At 34.8% G+C, this 17,803-nt stretch overlaps 3 protein-coding genes and 1 long non-coding RNA gene across 9 annotated transcripts; 3 read left to right on the plus strand and 1 right to left on the minus strand.

Moving 5' to 3' along the window:
- The first annotated feature begins 1,485 nt into the window (after window positions 1-1,485).
- On the plus strand, window positions 1,486-3,764 carry LOC120214717 (elongation factor 1-gamma-like). The gene is made up of 6 exons (XM_039212547.1): window positions 1,486-1,606; window positions 1,707-1,767; window positions 1,848-1,900; window positions 1,992-2,093; window positions 2,728-3,238; window positions 3,331-3,764. The coding sequence occupies exons 1-6, from the start codon at window positions 1,589-1,591 to the stop codon at window positions 3,708-3,710; spliced, it is 1,125 nt and encodes a 374-aa protein (XP_039068478.1). The 5' UTR covers window positions 1,486-1,588; the 3' UTR covers window positions 3,711-3,764.
- A 769-nt stretch (window positions 3,765-4,533) lies between these two features.
- Window positions 4,534-6,325, plus strand: LOC120214719. Its single transcript, XR_005524897.1, has 3 exons — window positions 4,534-4,637; window positions 5,390-5,659; window positions 6,156-6,325. It is a non-coding gene; the product is annotated as an uncharacterized LOC120214719 (long non-coding RNA).
- Window positions 6,326-7,056: 731 nt separating this feature from the next.
- Window positions 7,057-12,761, plus strand: LOC120214715 (regulator of nonsense transcripts UPF3-like). Of its 6 annotated transcripts, none has more exons than XM_039212542.1 (14): window positions 7,271-7,411; window positions 7,732-7,814; window positions 8,046-8,152; window positions 8,456-8,551; window positions 8,705-8,765; window positions 8,843-8,922; window positions 9,345-9,458; window positions 9,811-9,958; window positions 10,125-10,204; window positions 10,549-10,987; window positions 11,205-11,297; window positions 11,398-11,507; window positions 11,590-11,642; window positions 12,438-12,761. In XM_039212542.1, the coding sequence occupies exons 3-13, from the start codon at window positions 8,099-8,101 to the stop codon at window positions 11,626-11,628; spliced, it is 1,314 nt and encodes a 437-aa protein (XP_039068473.1). In that variant the 5' UTR covers window positions 7,271-7,411; window positions 7,732-7,814; window positions 8,046-8,098; the 3' UTR covers window positions 11,629-11,642; window positions 12,438-12,761. The 6 variants fall into 6 exon arrangements, with proteins under 6 accessions (XP_039068471.1, XP_039068472.1, XP_039068470.1 ...); XM_039212546.1 differs by having other exon boundaries at window positions 7,795-7,814; XM_039212540.1 differs by lacking the exon at window positions 7,732-7,814 and having other exon boundaries at window positions 7,057-7,411; window positions 8,667-8,765; window positions 11,205-11,255.
- A 1,627-nt stretch (window positions 12,762-14,388) lies between these two features.
- On the minus strand, window positions 14,389-15,038 carry LOC120214718. The gene is made up of 2 exons (XM_039212548.1): window positions 14,681-15,038; window positions 14,389-14,572 (listed from the first exon to the last, which is right to left on the minus strand). Exons 1-2 carry the CDS (start codon window positions 14,972-14,974, stop codon window positions 14,423-14,425), a joined length of 444 nt encoding a protein of 147 aa, XP_039068479.1. The 5' UTR covers window positions 14,975-15,038; the 3' UTR covers window positions 14,389-14,422.
- Between the last annotated feature and the right edge of the window lie 2,765 nt (window positions 15,039-17,803).

The raw sequence follows: 17,803 nt of genomic DNA on the forward strand, positions 1-17,803 counted from the left end.
CTAATATTAGTGTGAATAATAAAAGTTTATAGACTTGGAAGAAATCCTAGCCACTATATATATATATATATATATATATATATTTGATGGTCAAAGATGATATCAAGCAAGCTTTAATTGATTATCGATTATTGATTTTTCTTCTTTCATCTCATTTCCTTAAATTAGTTATGTTATTTTTTTAATTAATCTTTTCCTTTTTGTATAAAAAGAAATGTATAGTTTTATCTTTTAATATATATATATATATTATCTATTTTAGTAATAATTTTTTCTCATGATTGGATTTGATTTATCTCTCTAGATATAGATGACATTTATTTGAATATTTTATTGACCTATCTCTATTTTTTACATTCGGGATGGATATTAATAGGCGTACATAATAAAAAAATTATTGCAATTGAATTGTGAAAATATCAATTTATCCCCGAACTATTAATGTTATATGAATTTATATGAATGTTAATGTTATTTATATTTTATCACCATAATAATGTTTGTTTCTATCATTTATTTGTAATATTTAGTTGAGTTCTTATTTTTTTTAATTTTTACTAATAACAGACTTCAAAAATATTACTAAAAAAACAATTTCAAACTCTTAAATATTTAAACATGCAAAAAAAGCACAGGTTGTCAACCGTATTACCCACTTATATTTTACAGTCGAAAGTCCAATTAAGGAGCGGAAAGGAAGTAATGGGCCGAAGAGGATTACTACTAATATATGGACGCCACTCTAAAAAACCCTAGCTTCCCTTGTATTTATCCATTTCACTTAAACTCTCAGTTGGTTAGAGTGCAATAGGATCGAATCTTAATGTGGATAATTCATATTTCTGCCTCCTCTTATCTCGTTATATATCAGCTAATTTTTCTTTTCTTTCTCACTGCGGCTTATAGGTTATCTCGCGTATCAGTTACTCTTTCCTTCACCTTTAACAAATAGAAAACACCAACTTCTTTGAATGCTTGTACTGATATAGTTTCATTTTGTGCCTTGTTTTCGTTTCCAGATCGGCAATCTGAGCGTCCATCTTTCCAATCAAGCCATTGGCCATGGCACTGGTAAGTTTATGGAGAAGTGATTTCAAGTGGAATTCAAAGGGAGAAACCTTAAATGGCTTCTTGGATTTATATTATCACTCTGTTTATTCAATTAGTTGATCGGTTTGTAAATAGGCATAACAACCATCAATGGATCTTAACTTTGTTGTTTTCGATTTCAATTTTTGATCAATTAACCAGTACCAATTGAAAATTCGATGGCTATAGATTAAGCGTGTATCATAGATAGAGTTGCTGCAAATTTGTTCAAGTAGTTGAGTAAGTGAAAATGAAAAATCTGTATATAGATTTTTAGGGAAAGCGTTAGTTTTTTTAATAGTGGTTGATTGTGGTGTTTGATGTTGGAATGAACCTTTTAAATCATCTGTTTGTTGGTTTTACATGCAGGTATTGCATGCAGGAAAACAAATAAAATGCCTTCAAGGCTCTCATTGCTGCGGAATATAGTGGTGTTGCTGTCAAATTGGTTGAGAACTTTGAACAGGGTGTCTCAAACAAAACTGCCGAGTTCCTCAAGATGAACCCAATTGGGAAGGTAACCGTGTTTATTTAAAGGTTAAATTTAGAGAACATAGTTGTTGTAGTATTTGTATCTCTCTTCTATTTCTGAAAAAAAAAATCGTTTCCTTGTCTAGGTTCCTGTGTTGGAAACACCCGAAGGTCCTGTTTTTGAGAGCAATGCCATTGCTCGTTATGGTTAGAAGACATGTTGACTACATATAGTTCGTTTTCTTCTTTTGATGTTTGTTTACTTATCGGTAATTTTTTCTTTGCAGTTACTCGCTCAAAGGCTGATAACCCTCTGTTTGGTTCCACTTTGATTGATTATGTGAGTTATTTTTTTTCTTTTCTGGCATCAATTAGTTTTATGTGAAATCATTGTACCAACTGCATTTTATTCATTTGCTTGTTTTTCACAGGGCCATATTGAGCAGTGGATTGATTTTGCATCCATGGAAATTGATGCTGATATTGCAAAATGGTTCTATCCAAGAAAGGGCTATGGCTCTTACCTTCCTCCTGTAAGTTCTATTCACTGTATCAAACTGTCTCTCATTTCCCTGGTTGCAAGTTAAGGTCTGATAAGGAATAATCCTGAGTTTTAATGAGGAAATAATGATGGAGAAATAGCAAAGACTGGTTTATAGTTATTTTATACATTTTCAAGAGCATTTTAGAAGTTGTAGGACGACTTCTCTGGGTTTTTGGGTCTTAATTTGTTTAAGCAAATGAACTCAAGTAAAAATTAACCCAATTTTAGTACAAAGCATGCCCATCTAGTTGAGAAACCAACCAGGCTGGCTTTTTCCTTTGTTAATTGTTTTGAAGAGCAATGGTAATTTACTCCATTCTGATTTATTAATCTAAGGGGCTGTTTGTTTGGCTCTGAATGGAACCATTCAGCGCTGAATGCTGAACCGTTCAGCATTCAGCGCTTTTATTTCGTACCTCTGAATGATTCAGCATCAAAATACATTCTGAATGATTCAGAGCCATTATTAAACAGCATGTCACATACAGAGCCTCTGAATCATTCAATATTTGAATCATTCAGCGCTTAATCATTCTGAAGTAAACAAACAGCCCCTAAATTAGAATATAAATTGCTATGTTTGTAAATTGCAATCTGATTACTCACGAGTGTTTTGCATACAGGCAGAGGAAGCTGCTATTGCTGCATTGAAGAGAGCCCTTACTGCTTTAAACACTCACCTTGCTGCTAATACCTACCTGGTTGGACATTCAATCACCCTTGCTGACATTATCATGACATGCAACCTCTACCATGGTTTCACCCTGATCATGATCAAAAGTTTTACCTCAGAGTTCCCTCATGTTGAGAGGTACTTCTGGACCATGGTTAACCAACCAAATTTCAAGAAGATTCTTGGTGATGTGAAGCAGGCAACGTCTGTTCCACCTGCTCCATCAAAGAAGCCAGCTGCCCAGCCAAAAGAAACTAAGCCAAAGACCAAGGATGAACTAAAAAAAGAAGCCAAGAAGGAGGCTGAGAAACCAAAGGCAGAGGCTGCTGAGGAGGAAGAGGCACCAAAGCCCAAACCAAAAAATCCTCTTGATTTGCTGCCTCCTAGTAAAATGGTACTGGATGATTGGAAGAGATTGTACTCTAACACAAAGACCAATTTCCGTGAAATTGCTATCAAAGGTATCTGTGTTGTTTTCATGTTACTTTCTCTCGTCTTCTTGAAAACATTTTTGACCAAGACTTCTGATACTTGTATATCTTGTTTATTACAGGATTCTGGGACATGTATGATCCTGAGGGATACTCTCTTTGGTTCTGTGACTACAAGTACAATGAGGAGAATACGGTCTCATTTGTGACTATGAACAAGGTTGGAGGATTCCTACAGAGAATGGATTTGGCACGCAAGTATGCATTTGGGAAGATGTTGGTGATTGGAAAGGACCCTCCATTCAAGGTCAAGGGACTGTGGCTTTTCCGTGGGCAAGAGATCCCTCAGTTTGTCATGGACGAGTGCTATGACATGGAACTCTACGAGTGGAAGAAGGTTGACATCTCAGATGAGGCCCAGAAGGAAAGAGTTAATCAGATGATCGAAGATGCCGAGCCTTTTGAGGGAGAGCCTCTTTTGGATGCCAAGTGCTTTAAGTGATCAATTAGTCTCTGTTATCTTTGGCTTTATTTATGTTTAAACACTATTTTGTTTTTCATTTCTGCCTTTCAGTTTTTTGATAAGAGTTTTGGTTTGTTCACTGTTAAAAGAGTCGGATAGACGCTATTCTGATAGTTACTGTATAAATTTCTGATTCTCCCAAACACGTATCTCAAATTTTAGTTAGTTTCAGATGTTCTGCCCTATTTATTCTTCCAAGTTTCAGTTGATACTCACCGTTTTGAGTGTTGAGAACAAAAGTAATCGTCCCATATACATTATGCACTTCTACGTGTATCACTCTGGTTTGTCCTGAGGATTAAAAGAAGCATATGCGAAATTACAATAATCTATGATATGCGACTGTCATACCTATTAGTGTCGGTTTATATCTTTGTATGTTGGGTTCGGATTTATTCGTCCGACTGTTTGTCAGGTGTATTGATTATGGCAATATGTGAATGGGAAAAACAAACAATGTGATTTATCTCTATCTCTTGCTGTTTTTATATATATATTTATTGTTAACTTTTTTTTTAATTTTATAACAATATTCTTATTTTAACAAAAGTAACTACTTTTAGAAAATTAATATTTAAACTGTAATTTAAAAAATGCTCACCAATATTCAGCTAAATAAATAATACCAAATCCTGGTATATAATAGAAGAAAAAACAAAATTCCTAGTTTGGAGTTGGATCTGAAATTACACAAATAGCAGGGCCAACGTTACAAAAACATTAGTCTTGCGGGACATTTTTGAAAAATAAAAAATAAAAGGAAAGCAGATCTCGTTTTTAAAGCCAAAATAGACCAATTCCTCTTTCTCTGCCAGGAAAGAAAGAGAGAGATGACTGAGATTTCAGCAAGTAGATCTCTCCGTCTCCTACTTTTCTTCGCTTCCGTTCCACTACTCTTTATTTCAGGTTTATTTCCTAGATCGTTTATACTGCATACTTTTTGGTTATTTTTCGAAAGAAAATTTATGTTCCTTGAATTGTATTATAAAATTTTTCTGCTAGGATTCGAATCATTGGTTGCATCAAATTCAAGTTTACTTTGTTTCTAATCTACGCAGATTATTTGTTCGTCGAGACCAGACTTTTTTATGTATTGACGTCATGCAAATCTCACCTTTACTTTTGTTTGATTACTTCATGAAAACTCTCAAATTTATCCGTATTTACCATTATTTAGTATTATCTATTTGGTTGCTGGTAAAATTAGCATCGAATGAACATGAAAATAAATCATTTTCCCTGTTCTTTTCTGAGGGATGTGGAATCTGTGATTCCAATTTGCTTTTTTGAACCTCAAACTTGTAATAGACCTGCTAGATAGAGGTTTATGTTAGCAACTAGTATGTTTGTGGTATGATCAAACTTAGCTGCGCTTCAAATTCAATTTAGGTGTACCGATTTCCATGGAATTTTTGGAAATTATGATGTTTGAATTTTGATTAAATGGAATTCACATGAAACAATGTTATCATGCATGGCTGATCTTATTGGCTCACTTGCTTTGTAGCTTTAGCTGAACCCCTTTTTTCCGCTCAATTTGATTGGGGTACAACTGATTATGTTGCCTTATTAGACTTTAAATTTGAGATTGTTCTTATTGCTTCTTACAAATTATTGCAAGTTTGGTCAATTGGCTTCAATTTGTTTCCATTTTTCAGGTTTCTGTGATGACTCTAAAGATTTAAAAAACAACTCAAAGACGAAATCTGATGTGGTTAGTAATACCAGGGCCAAGGTAGTCCTCATATTGCTTGCGCTTGTTGCTGTCGGGTTGTTTTCCTTTTTCCTCTTCAAGTTGTGGCAAAAGAAGAAACGAGATGAACAATATGCTCGTCTTCTGAAGCTGTTTGAAGAAGATGATGAGCTTGAGCTTGAGCTTGGCCTGCGTGACTAGCTGCACAGTGAGAACTGAGCTCATCCCGTTTGAGGTGTGTACGTAAATCTTGTCCTCAATTACCAACATTCAATCACATCCCTCGTTTTGTTTGTAAGGAGGAAGTATGTTTTCATTATCCGTAATTTTATTCTAGTAGTTGGACACCACACAAAATGGTTGAATGTAAATTGAAATTGTTGTAACCATTTTCACCAATCTAGGCGTTTGGGCTTCACCGTTTTGGGCACTCCCTGTGAATTTTAAAGTTTGACTCTCAATTCTGAAGTCTATATTCTTGTGCATCTTGGGAAAATTTGTTCCCCTTCATTTACGTATGCATGCAACACAGTGGTGAGTGGCGATCATTGCCATGGAATGTCGACCTCGTCTTGGTGTTGTTTGGTTCTCGACAATCTTTTGATACATGTTGGTTTTCTTTAATAGATACGTTATGCAATGATTTGTTGTTATCTGATTTTGCATTTCGTCTTATTTTTTGTTTATTCTTTTTAGCTGTTAACATCAACTTGATTGCTCTTGATTCGCAGGCTGCAATGTCACCGATGGGTTGTGTTGTTTAGAGAACTCATTTTTTGTGATGGTCAAGATCAGGGTTTTAGGCCTATCCTGTGGCGAGGTCAGATCAATTTTGAACCTTAAGCTGTACTATTTGTAATGATAAGCTCAAACGAAATTTTATGATGAATTTTAGATTTGGTGGCTGATTATAATGGATTGGGTTGTGTACCATTTTGTACAAGATTTGAAAGAAGTTAGTTCAATGTTTGTAAAGAAATATTTTTATATTTATTCTAATTCTTAGAGATACAGCAAAACTTAATCCGTTTTAAAAAAAATTAGTTTTTGAATGATTCGTTTCAAAATGAAAATGAAAGTGAGAAATTGTAAAGTCTATCTAAAGTTACATATTATAATTGAATGATTAAATGTATTTGAATTCATTAATTCTTGATTCCCGTAATAACAGTTATATTAAACTAACGATTTAACCGGTGATTGCTAGGTCCATAAAAAAAATCTCAAACCTTATTATAATTGTAAATAATTTACACATGTTATGTATTTAAGTTTTATCATTTTTCTAAAATTAATTTTAGTATTCTTAGCTCAAAAGCTACACTTGCAAAGTTCATCGCACATTTATGTATTTTAATTTTGATCATTTTCATATTTATAACCTATTATTTTGTATATAGCGCCAAAACTATACATAATTATCAAAATCTATTATGTGTTTTAAATATATTTTGATCTAGAATCCATCAAGTGATTTAGTGATATAGATGATTGTTGATCTCTTTAAAAGTAGTAAGTTTGAGAAATTTTCAATCATAATAATATAATGATTAATAAATATCAAATTGGACGGAAGAAGAGTTAACAACAGAATTTAACGTGCATAAAACATAAGGTATTCATCATTCTAAATATTTCTTGCTCTCTAACACCCCTGCATGGCGATTGGGTCTTTATTCATCAAAATTTAGGATTCCGTACCGCTAATCCACCGATCAACTGCCTTTCTACAAGATGTGATCCCGCAGTGCATGTCACGTTTGTTTCCGAAGCCGGTTTTTATAAAAGACTATCGCCGAATTCTTTTCAGGGGAATTTTTGTGGTGTTTATAGGGTTCCGGTGAGGCATGAAGGGGACTTTGGATCGAACCAAAGTGGTTATCCGCCACTTGCCTCCGTCCAGTACGGAGGCCATGCTTGTCGAACAAGTCGGTAGTGCCTTTGCTGACCGTTACAACTGGTTTTCTTTACGTCCAGGAAATATCAGGTTGGTTCCTCTTTTCTTTTCTAATTATGCTCTTAACTAGACAATTTTTGTATTTCATATCCTAGACTCCTTTCAAATTTGCTGTCTTTTCACTTTATTCAACGGTGAGTTTGTATAATACTGTTTTGCATGTTCTGTATTGCTACTACTTTAGCAGTAATAGTCGTTGCCTGTAAATGAATATTGTTTTATATTTCCATGTATATTAGGTTCCTTATCTGCAGATTATGTCATTTTGGGTTTATATACCGGTCTGTTGAGAATGGGCTTGTTTCATTTTGCTTAACATTTGGCCTTCCTTTGCTTAATTGAAAACTCAGTTTCAGTCATCTCTAGCATGAGCACTCCTCTTATCCTCATACAAGTTCCTCTGCCCTTTGTAGGAGTCTGCCTCTGCTATAAAGTAAGTTTATTAACATGGAGGGAGATTTTGTCATGTTCTAGATCCTTTTGATCAATTATGAATTTATGCTGTGGATGATAATGTTAGGAGGCTAATTCATCCAGTTTGTCTTGCATACACACACACATTCGATGCAGTTTTTGTTTAATTGTATATAACCAGAATTCTAAGGTTAGAATACAGCAAAAGGTATTACTTATTACAGTATTAAGTTTCGGAACTATTTTGCAGTCAGAAGCATCAGTTGTGTTCCAGACTATACATAGACTTCAAGAGCCCTGAGGATGTCTTGGAGTTTGCTGAATTCTTTAATGGGCATTTGTTTGTTAATGAGAAAGGTAATTATTGTACTTCAGGGAGATTTGTATGGTTTAGCATACCTTCTCATTACAATGGATCTGATTACTCTTTAAACTAACAGCCGGAAGTCTACGAGTTGTTTGAAGATGTTAGAGCATCTTCATTGCCAAAATTGAAATTAATATTTTGACAGATCCAAGATCCAGTCTTGATAAGCTTATGAATTATTTATCATTTTTAAATTAATCTTGCTTTCATTAGCCTTTTTCAAAATTAGAAGCTTTCAATAAACTGATACTCTCATGAGTTTCAAAGTAAAAGTATTATTTCTCTTCTTTTAGGGGCCCAGTTCAAAACTAGTGTTGAGTATGCACCTTTCCAACAAGTTCCAAAGCACTGTTACAAAAACGATGGTCGTGAAGGGACAATATTCAAAGGTAATAAGCTGATTTGCTTTAAGCATACTTCAAATGTGGAATAGATTTAATGTAGTTTTACACGTGACTCTATGTTCCTGTTCATAAATGCAAGTATTTCTTAATGAACATCTAGATTCTGAGTATTTGGAGTTCCTTGAATTTCTTGCGAAGCCAGTTGAGAATCTTCCTAGTGCAGAGATACAATTAGAGAGGAGGGAGGTGGAAAAAGTTGGTTAGTCGCACAAATCTTATTCACATCTGCACTCTGATGTTATATATTCCAGTCATGCCACTAATGCCTATTTTCAGGTGCGCCAAAGGATGCTTCCATAGTTACACCTTTGATGGATTTTGTTAGACAGAAAAGAGCTGCTAAGGTTGGATCACGAGTAATATATTATGATTACAATTACAATAACTGTAGAGTTAACAAAACAATAAGTTGTTACTTCTGTTTTGTTTACTATCGTTTCTTGTGTATTGTCATCAAGAACTAGAGCAAAACGTGGATTTCTTTGGTTTGTTGGGTACAATATAAATGTGATTTGATAGGGTAGCACCTGTCAAATTAATTAATGTTACAGTTATCAATGAGAATTGAATTGCGGAAGAATGAAAGAGTACCAAGGACCAATGGTTTTCACCTGCCAACCTTTTTTCCATATTGATCTATCGCCTTTTAAAATTTTCCTTGATTTATTTTATCATGCATTAAAATAGATTCTTGTTTACTTTTGTACATTTGTGTGAATAATTTGCGCCAATGGCATATTATACGCAACTTAAGGTTTCTAATAATATTCTATGACAGAGGTCACTGGCTAATGAGAAACTTAGCAGAAGAGCTGGTGGACCATCTTGTGGTGGTCCTAGTTCAGCATCATCGAAAAGAGGTTCTGAAAAGAGAGGTGGTTCTACTAAAATGGTATGCTATAGTTTGTTAACTTAGCTAAAGCTATCTAATTTTTTTGAGGACACATGTTTCTATCTTTCTCTCCCCCTCCTTACATGGTAGTGTAATAGTGATTTATATGTTCAATAAAGCATTAATGTGTGAAATAATTGTAGATACTTGACACTTGAAGTAGAATAGTAAATAGTTGGTTTCATTGACATATTAGGAAACATTGTGCAACAAATGTAAAAGTTCTCGGGAATTTCTTTTTATATTATATAAAGACTAGATGTAAAGTTGAATATTTTTAGATCCATGATGGCTTTCCCCATGAAATGTTGGAAGTTTTGTATCATTAATACCCTGTCTTATATGGTGGCAGTGTGTTGTAAGGGATAGCTTACAGAATGTAAGTGGTAAAGACAAATCAACGTACATTCTGGTTTCTAAAAGGGATGAGCAGCAACTTTCTGATAAGCCTGTTACTTCCACAGTATCTATGGTAACTGAAGTATCTGAAGAGGAAAGTGGTAATTCCTAATAAGAATCATTCTAATTTTCCTTTGTTTATGCGCAATTATTCTTTATTATCTCTTGTTATTTGTTAGTTGGCATCAACACCAATCAAATATTTTTGTTTGTACTTGCATTCTCATGTTTCATGGGTCAAACTCAATTCTCATTCTCAATTTCCAGGAGCTTCCAGAGCTATTGATGCTGATAAAAAGAAAGGACTGCTTCTGAAAGGGAAAGGGAAAGAGAAAGGAATTTCTCATGTGAGCCTCTTGTTCCTCTTTTTCTCATGTTCTAGTGGCTCTGCTATTCAATCTTCGTTTATGTTTCCATTCTTCATTCTTTGTTCCTTGCACTAACTGCATAGGGTGCATACATGCAGGCATCTTAGGGAAAATGACAAAATTTTAGGAGTTGGGGTGAGGTGGGTTTACTTGTGTCTGTGGGAGATAGGAGCATAATTCTATATTTGATCTCATTATTAGTAAACACTTTTTTTTGGCATAGTTTGCATGTGAACCATAATGTGATATTGCATTGTCTCCCTATCATCAGTACATACAAGCAAGAGAAATTGTCTCAAATTTCCATGAATGTTACATTGCAGGTGGCTGGAAGTATGTTTCGTCAACAGAAATTTACATCTCCTATTAAAACCATACTTGGTTCAACTCCTAACAAACAGAACTCACAATGTGAAGATAGAGTGATCAGAGGCATATTTTTGAACAAGGATTCTCGTCGAAGTCAGTGTTCTGGGGTCCGGTCAGAGCAACGTATTCAGACCTCAAATTTAGAGGAGAGACAACCTCCTCAACATTCACAGGTGAAGTTAGGTCTGAAGGATGCTAGGGTTGCTTTAGATGATAAGGTTGCTGGGAATGACTTGAATGGTACTGAGAAGACAGAAAGATGTAGTCGAAACAAAGATAGAACAGATCAAGGTTTTAGGACCCTTCGCTGTTCTGATGGATCATATGCGAGTGATGATTCCTTATCATCATCTGCTTCTCAATCTGCACGGATTCCTTTGGATTCTTCAGATGGTATGACTGTGTGGCTCTGTTAAATCTTGTATTATTATTCCTTCGGGATATTATTGTCCTAGAGACTCTCCATAATTAAGTTGGATTTGATTGCTACCTTATCACAAATGAAAATGCACACTTAGTAACATTTGTGTTATGTGCTCAGATTGCAGAAAACAGAATTTTCCTTTATATTGAATAACATTGACGCTTCTTTTTCTGTACAATTGGCAAGGGGCTTATGGTGATACTAAAGTTGATTTCTCCAATGTGCGGAGCATGCAAGGTAAAACTTTTGGAAATGGTCATAACAGTTCTTTAGATAATGGTTAGTTCCAATTTTGAAAACTGAACTACTCTTTGAATCTGTCATGTATTTTTTTTGCAAGTTTCACATTTCATTTACTTCCCTTTTTTAAATCATGCAGGATTCCATAAGCATGTGAGTCGTTGTATAGCAGTAACTAATGGATCATCTGCTGTGAGTAATGGAAAACCAGGGGAGAGGGGCAATATTTCTGGCTATGGTTCTCATGAGGTGCTTAAACTAACGTGATTCCTGATTTTCTTCTTCTGCATTTTCACTAACCAAGCGTTATGTCTGTTCTCTAAATTTGTAGAAACAAATCTGGGTACAGAAATCGAGTTCTTGTTCTTAGTGAATTTTAAAATGGTAAGCATTTGATCATGAACCTTGCCATTTGCACGTAATTATTTATTTATTGTAATCTGAAGTTTTCGGTTAATGTTTTATTGGCATAAAATTTAAATAGTATATAGAATATTGAGAAATACTTCTTGGAGAGGAAGTATGGTTGTTAGAAGCTTAAGGCCCCTTGCAGAATTCAGGGAAACCACCAATTAGCTCAGTAGTCAGTCTGTGCTTCTTTTTGTAGCACAAAGGTCTAAACTTTTTCCGGGGAATGCCTTGGACATTCACCATAGTAGTTGGATAGTTACCAAGTTGACTTACGGGGAATATCTATTAACTTTGTTGTTGGTATTTTCCAACATAAATATGTTATTTGTACTAGCGTGTAGTTAATTTTTTGTAAACTTCTTATGAATCTTGATGGAAGTTTTACAAATTTTGGAAAAGGTGTGTAAGATATATGGATGGAAAAGTGTGCCTGGAAAAGTTAGAAAAGGGATCTTGGCTACATTATAAAATCTGAAGGTTAGTGAACGTGGCTATGATAGGTAAGTTTAACATTGGCAGTCATGTTACTGTATACGGTGACGATGGTGTTTGGAATAATTTAGTAGAAAGCTAAAGTATCGGTATTGTGATGGTGCTGATGATTGATGACAAGTTGTAGACAAGGGAACTACAAGTATCGTGGACTTGTTGACACTTGACAGTGTTTGTATTGACTATGGGCCTCATAATGGTCCTATTGGTATGAAATGATATACATTGTTAATAATATCTTGAATTTAACTTTGATCATAGATCATTATTTTGCAGCAAATCGCTTCGATGAACATCAAGCATGCATTTACCTTTTCTGGAGACGGTCTCATTCTGTCATGTAACCAATGTTTCGGCCGCAGTGCGAAGTAGGGAAAGGGTGGTTCAGTTGCAGATACCGTTGTAATTAATACTTGGAACAAAGAAATCCAATGTCAATAATATTTGGTGGATTGAAGAAATCTGGATCTTAGTCAAGGATGGCTCAGAATATAAGGAACAAGAAACAGAGGGAAAATAAAAGATTATCATCACAGCTAGCTGCTGTGATTTTGTTTTTCAACCGGAGGTTCTATATTTGATTGGTTGAAATTCTCCTTTTGCTTACCTGGGACTGTAAATATAAAAACAGAGATTTTGCCTTTGCCTAGATTATAACTAACAAGCCTCTTGTGGATCTGTCCACCATATATTGTCTATTTTAAGACTACAATATATAAAAGCAGAGACAAATTGGTCGTCCCTCCCCGAAAGTGTATTGAACTTCTTACCACTTAAAATGAAGATAGAAAACATTCAAAAAGCAAGGCTATATGAAATTTATTGTAGATAAAAAAACACAAACGTTGAAAAAGTTTCTTCCATGCTTTTAGGATCTTGCCTTTGATGCTCTTCTTCTTCTTCTTCTTGTGCAGTTTTTGTTCCGTTGTTCGTCATCAAACAGTGATGCTAAAGTCAGAGATGGGTCATGGATCCTACAATACCTTTCAGAGGTAGAAGAAGATGTTTTCATTGAAAATGCTCTCTTCACAACAGCCTGGAGCTGGGCTGATTTAGCCGAGTTGCTTCTTCTCAGTTCGGGACCAAACATGACTGTTTAGAGTAAAAAGTCGGTATTTGGAAACACAGATTATATACGTAATTTTCAATGTAGATAAAGTCATAGGCAATAATATTTGGGATTTGGATTCAGATAAAACGGGATATCAATAACTAACTCTATAATCTAACCAAACCAAAATCATACACTAATCCAGATTTCTTTTTATATTCATGGTCTTTTAAAATGATTAAATAAAGCCATTAACATTTTAAAATATACTCAATTAGTAATCTAATCTTCAAAATAGTCTAATAATTCTAATGCATTTCAACAATTTTCCCTTTTAACTTTTAAGCAAATTAAAAAAAAAAATATATTAGACCTTTATATGAACAAATTTAAAAATGTTATGTCTCATTTTAAAAGTTTAGGTCTTCATTTATCCATATTCGAATATTAGCCCCTTATTTGAGATTTGACCTTTTTTTATTTTTTGTTTAGAGTAAAAAGTAGTGTGCTTTAGGTTTAAATGTGTCTTGGGTACTTAATTAGACATCTTCTTCCAAGTTAGTACCTAAAGAATTGTTTTTCCAAGTTGGTACTTGAACTACATACCTTCTTCCAAGGTAGTAACTAAAGAATTGTTTTTGCTCTCAAGTTAATACATCAACTTTATTTCTACCCACTAATTCGGCAGTTTTAATATTTTTTTTATAAATTTTAAAGAATTTTTAAAAAAATACATGATGACATCATTAACATGTACCATTTTATTTTGTCATTATTCAAAGTTAACAACGTTGATTAAAAATATCAAAATAGCGAATAGAATTAAAGGTCAAATACTAATCTGGGAGAAATTTACTTTAGTTATCAACCTCAAGTTATGTGAGTCCAGTATCAACTTGTTTAGATATGAACTTTAGAGAAGGTGTTTAGTTCAAGTATCGATGTATATTTAAACCTATACTTTAATAGTAAAATTTTGTTGATAATCCCCAAATGTGAATTTATAAGAGGAATTATGCTTCTACAACTTGTTCATCTGTGGCATTTATCAACAATTGATTTGTTACATCCTGCACAGTAGTGGTTTGATCTGGCAAACCAGATTCAAGATGCAATATTTCATTGGATATTGGAGTATATATATAGAAATTGAGCAGGTGTTGATAAAATAAACAGACATCCTTCATGATGCTTTTTGCTTGGTGTATTTTTACACAAGTGGAAATAGAAAACTATGTTCATGGGGTGGCCAATAGATGCCTTCCCTCGGGCAAGGGAGAGGAGCAGGTTGTGCAATGTGGGTCGGATATTGCTCTCCCGGCATCACTACCGGGAAATCTGATGCATATGATGTCGATACCTGCCATCACAACATACATACATCAAACATCAGTTCAGTTCCACGTCCGCCAGAAGAAGAAAAATGCATATGGTATTACTTGATAGCCAGATGAGATAAGGAACTTACCCTTTCTTGATTCCCAAGTTTCTGAAGTGATCCGGATCCTAAAGCACCATTTGTAACTTGGTCGGACAAAGAGAAAGCGGGATTAGGCTGAAAAAGTTGTTCGAAGATGGCCATTATAAGGAACATCGATATCAATATGGCTGTAGCAACAAAGCCAAAAGAAATTGCATTCATGGATGTTCCAAAGCTTTTCCAAGGAGTTACCTCATCAGCTGCAACTGCTAGAAAATGACTTGGATCCGAATTTGTATATATGTTCCACGGCCTTGATCTTTTGATACCGGAATCATTCATAATTGTAGGAATCTTTCTTGTGGGAACAAATAATACTTATGGATTATCAAAACATGCCTCAAACCTCATTCATGAATTGTCATTATCCATGAAAAAGAAGGGAAAAACTAAGTAATCATAGATGTATGTGTTATGATGGAAGGGAGACTAGGGTTTGATCAGAAGGAATTGGGGATTACTCAAGGAAGGCAATTTGGGGAAAAATGCTGAAATTGGAAAATGAAAGGGATTGAGGGATTGAGGGATTGAGGGATGAGGCCACAAAAGGAATGGGGTTGGGTGGACTGCAGCAGCAGGCTGATATCATTAAACCTTTAGCAAATGGGCCCAGTCAAGTAATGACCCAGAACAGAATGAAGTTGAGGAGAACAGGCTAGCACGTGTAGCGCAATTGGATATATCATGTGAATCAGCAAATGAGTAGTTAGTTTGTTAGATTTGCTGGCAGAATTATAGCTGTAGGTACTTGTGAATATATAAGTTGTACCTGAAATATAAGGAAATCATCATGAATGGAATTACACGTTTTCTGTATTTCTCTTTCTTTCTTTCTTTCTTTCTGAAATCTCTCATTTTCTCTACAACAACCCTAAGTCATAACAATTGGTAATCAGAGCTGAGTTGTAGTGATCCAAAATCATTTTTCACGATGGGAAAGACAAGAAAAATGAAAAAAAAACTGGAGTAATAGAGGTACCAGAACAATCAGTAGTGAAGGTTAAGGAGGAGACCTTACCTTCTTGGTGGGCTAGGCAGAAAATAGAGCTGGAAGGGAGGATACAAACCTTAGAAGAAGGAATGACTGAAAATAGAGGGTATTTGCAGAGAATCTTACAACTGGTCAATCAGGCAGCTGAGGAAAAAGATTCACCTCAGTCAGTGAAGAACCAACCACCACCAGCTGAAAAACAGAACAAAAGTGAAGGTAAAGCACCATGCTTTGTTACGGTTCTTAGTGAGAATGAGAAGTACACTTTTCAACCTAATGAACCAGGGATATTAGCTTCTAAACCTGAAGGGTTTATTGGTCCTCAATTTTTTAATCAGAAATTGCAAGAAGAAAAGCCTAAGGGTAGTTTTAGTGAGTAAGAGGAGAGGAGATGAACATGTTGACACTAGAAGCTACTGTAAAAATCCTTTTGGGAACACTAGTTCTGTGTTACCTAGACCAAAAAGTGGAGTTACCATTGTTTGAGGGTAATAATCCGAGGGGTTGGATTAGGATATGTCAGAAGTTTTTAAAATTGTTTGAAATACATGAGGGGGAAAAAACTAAAAATAACTGCTATGTATTTAGTTGGGAAGGCTGAAACTTGGTTTGATGGGTACATTATGCATAAGTATAGACTGACATGGCATAAATTTGAGGCTGATTTGTATCACAGATTTTATGATAGAAATTATTATGATATTATTGAAGAATTTAATAAGCTGATGCAGAAGGGGAGTGTGGAGGAGTATCAAGAAAAGTTTGAGGAATTAAGGCCTTATTTGTTGCAATAAAACATGCATTTGGGGGAGAATTATTTTGTTTTCAGCTTTATTAGTGGCCTCAGGGAGGAATTAAAACATAAAGTGAAAGTGTTGGAACCTAAGAACTTATCTGAAGATTACAGGCAAGCTAAATTATATGAGTTGGCTAATGAGATTGAAGGGGAGAAGTACAAATCTCCTAGTAAATTTTTTTCTTACACTAATTCAAATAATCAACAGAGCAGCGACAATAAGAATTTCTTGCCTAAGACAGTTCCTCCTAATACAAATACAAAACAGAGTCTGCTGGAATATAGAAGAGCCAACAATTTGTGTTTTAAATGTGGGGAAAAATTTGCTCCTGGGCATCAGTGCAAAGTTAGACAACTAAATTGTATGGAGGAAGAAGAGGAATCTGCTGAAAAAGAAGTAACAGAAGAGGAATCTGGTGAACTGGAAGAGGCAAAAAAGGAAGAGGCATACAACTTTGAGAATACAGGGTTACATCAGAGGAAAACTCATTAATGTATTGATTGACAGTGGCAACACTCATAGTTTTGTGACTCCTAAGTAGGCCAAGAAAGGGGTGGAATTGGTGCAAACTCAACCATTAGTCATAACAGTAGCTAATGGTGAGAAATTGTTCAGTACTGCTAGGAGCAATAAAGTGAGTTGGAAGATGCAAGGATATGAATTTCAACATGATTTCAGAGTATTATCTTTGGGAGGTAGTGAAATGGTTTTGGGAGTAGATTAGATGGAGGAGTTCAGCCCCATAATAATGGATTTTAAAGCCAAGACTATGAGTTTTGAAAAGGATGAGAAAAATGTTGTTATTAGACCAATTACAGGAGAAATTACCTCTAATCAGACCAATTACAGGAGAAAAGTTGCAAAAGTTAGATGCAAAAGATGCTGAGTTGAGTGGGGAAGTTTATTTATTAAATGCAGAAGTGGTAGAAAGTACAACTCCTCCAATACTTCAAGACCTTTTGCAAGAATTTCAAGAAGTATTTGAGGAACCAAAAGGAATGCCTCCTAGAAGGAAACATGATCATGCCATTGTTCTTAAGCAAGGGACAAAACCAGTCAACCTTAGACCCTACAGATTTGCTCATCATCACAAGGCTGAAGTGGAGAAACAGATTGCTGAAATGTTATCCTCTTCTATTATTCAAGTAAGTAAAAGTCCATTTGCTTCCCCATGTTTTCTTATTAAAAAGAAGGATGGAACATGGAGATTTTGTGTGGACTATAGGCAACTTAATTCTACCACAATTAAGAATAAATTTCCTATTCCTATAGTGGAGGATTTATTAGATGAACTGAATATGGTCGTTTTCTTTTCAAAAATTG

Source organism: Hibiscus syriacus, unplaced genomic scaffold, assembly GCF_006381635.1.
Source record: "Hibiscus syriacus cultivar Baekdansim isolate YM2019G1 unplaced genomic scaffold, ASM638163v2 tig00110105_pilon, whole genome shotgun sequence".
NCBI classification, from domain to species: Eukaryota; Viridiplantae; Streptophyta; class Magnoliopsida; order Malvales; family Malvaceae; genus Hibiscus; species Hibiscus syriacus.

Coding starts and splice junctions, on each gene's coding strand:
- LOC120214717 (XM_039212547.1), top strand. Junction 1,768..1,847: donor CAATGCCATTGCTCGTTATG/GTTAGAAGACAT, acceptor TTTTCTTTGCAG/TTACTCGCTCAAAGGCTGAT. Junction 2,094..2,727: donor ATGGCTCTTACCTTCCTCCT/GTAAGTTCTATT, acceptor TTTTGCATACAG/GCAGAGGAAGCTGCTATTGC.
- LOC120214715 (XM_039212539.1), top strand. CDS start 7,272: ATGAAGGGGACTTTGGATCGAACCAAAGTGGTTATCCGCCACTTGCCT. Junction 8,552..8,666: donor TGAAGGGACAATATTCAAAG/GTAATAAGCTGA, acceptor ATGAACATCTAG/ATTCTGAGTATTTGGAGTTC. Junction 8,766..8,842: donor GAGGGAGGTGGAAAAAGTTG/GTTAGTCGCACA, acceptor GCCTATTTTCAG/GTGCGCCAAAGGATGCTTCC.
- LOC120214718 (XM_039212548.1), bottom strand. CDS start 14,974: ATGAATGATTCCGGTATCAAAAGATCAAGGCCGTGGAACATATATACA. Junction 14,573..14,680: donor AACTTGGGAATCAAGAAAGG/GTAAGTTCCTTA, acceptor TTGTGATGGCAG/GTATCGACATCATATGCATC.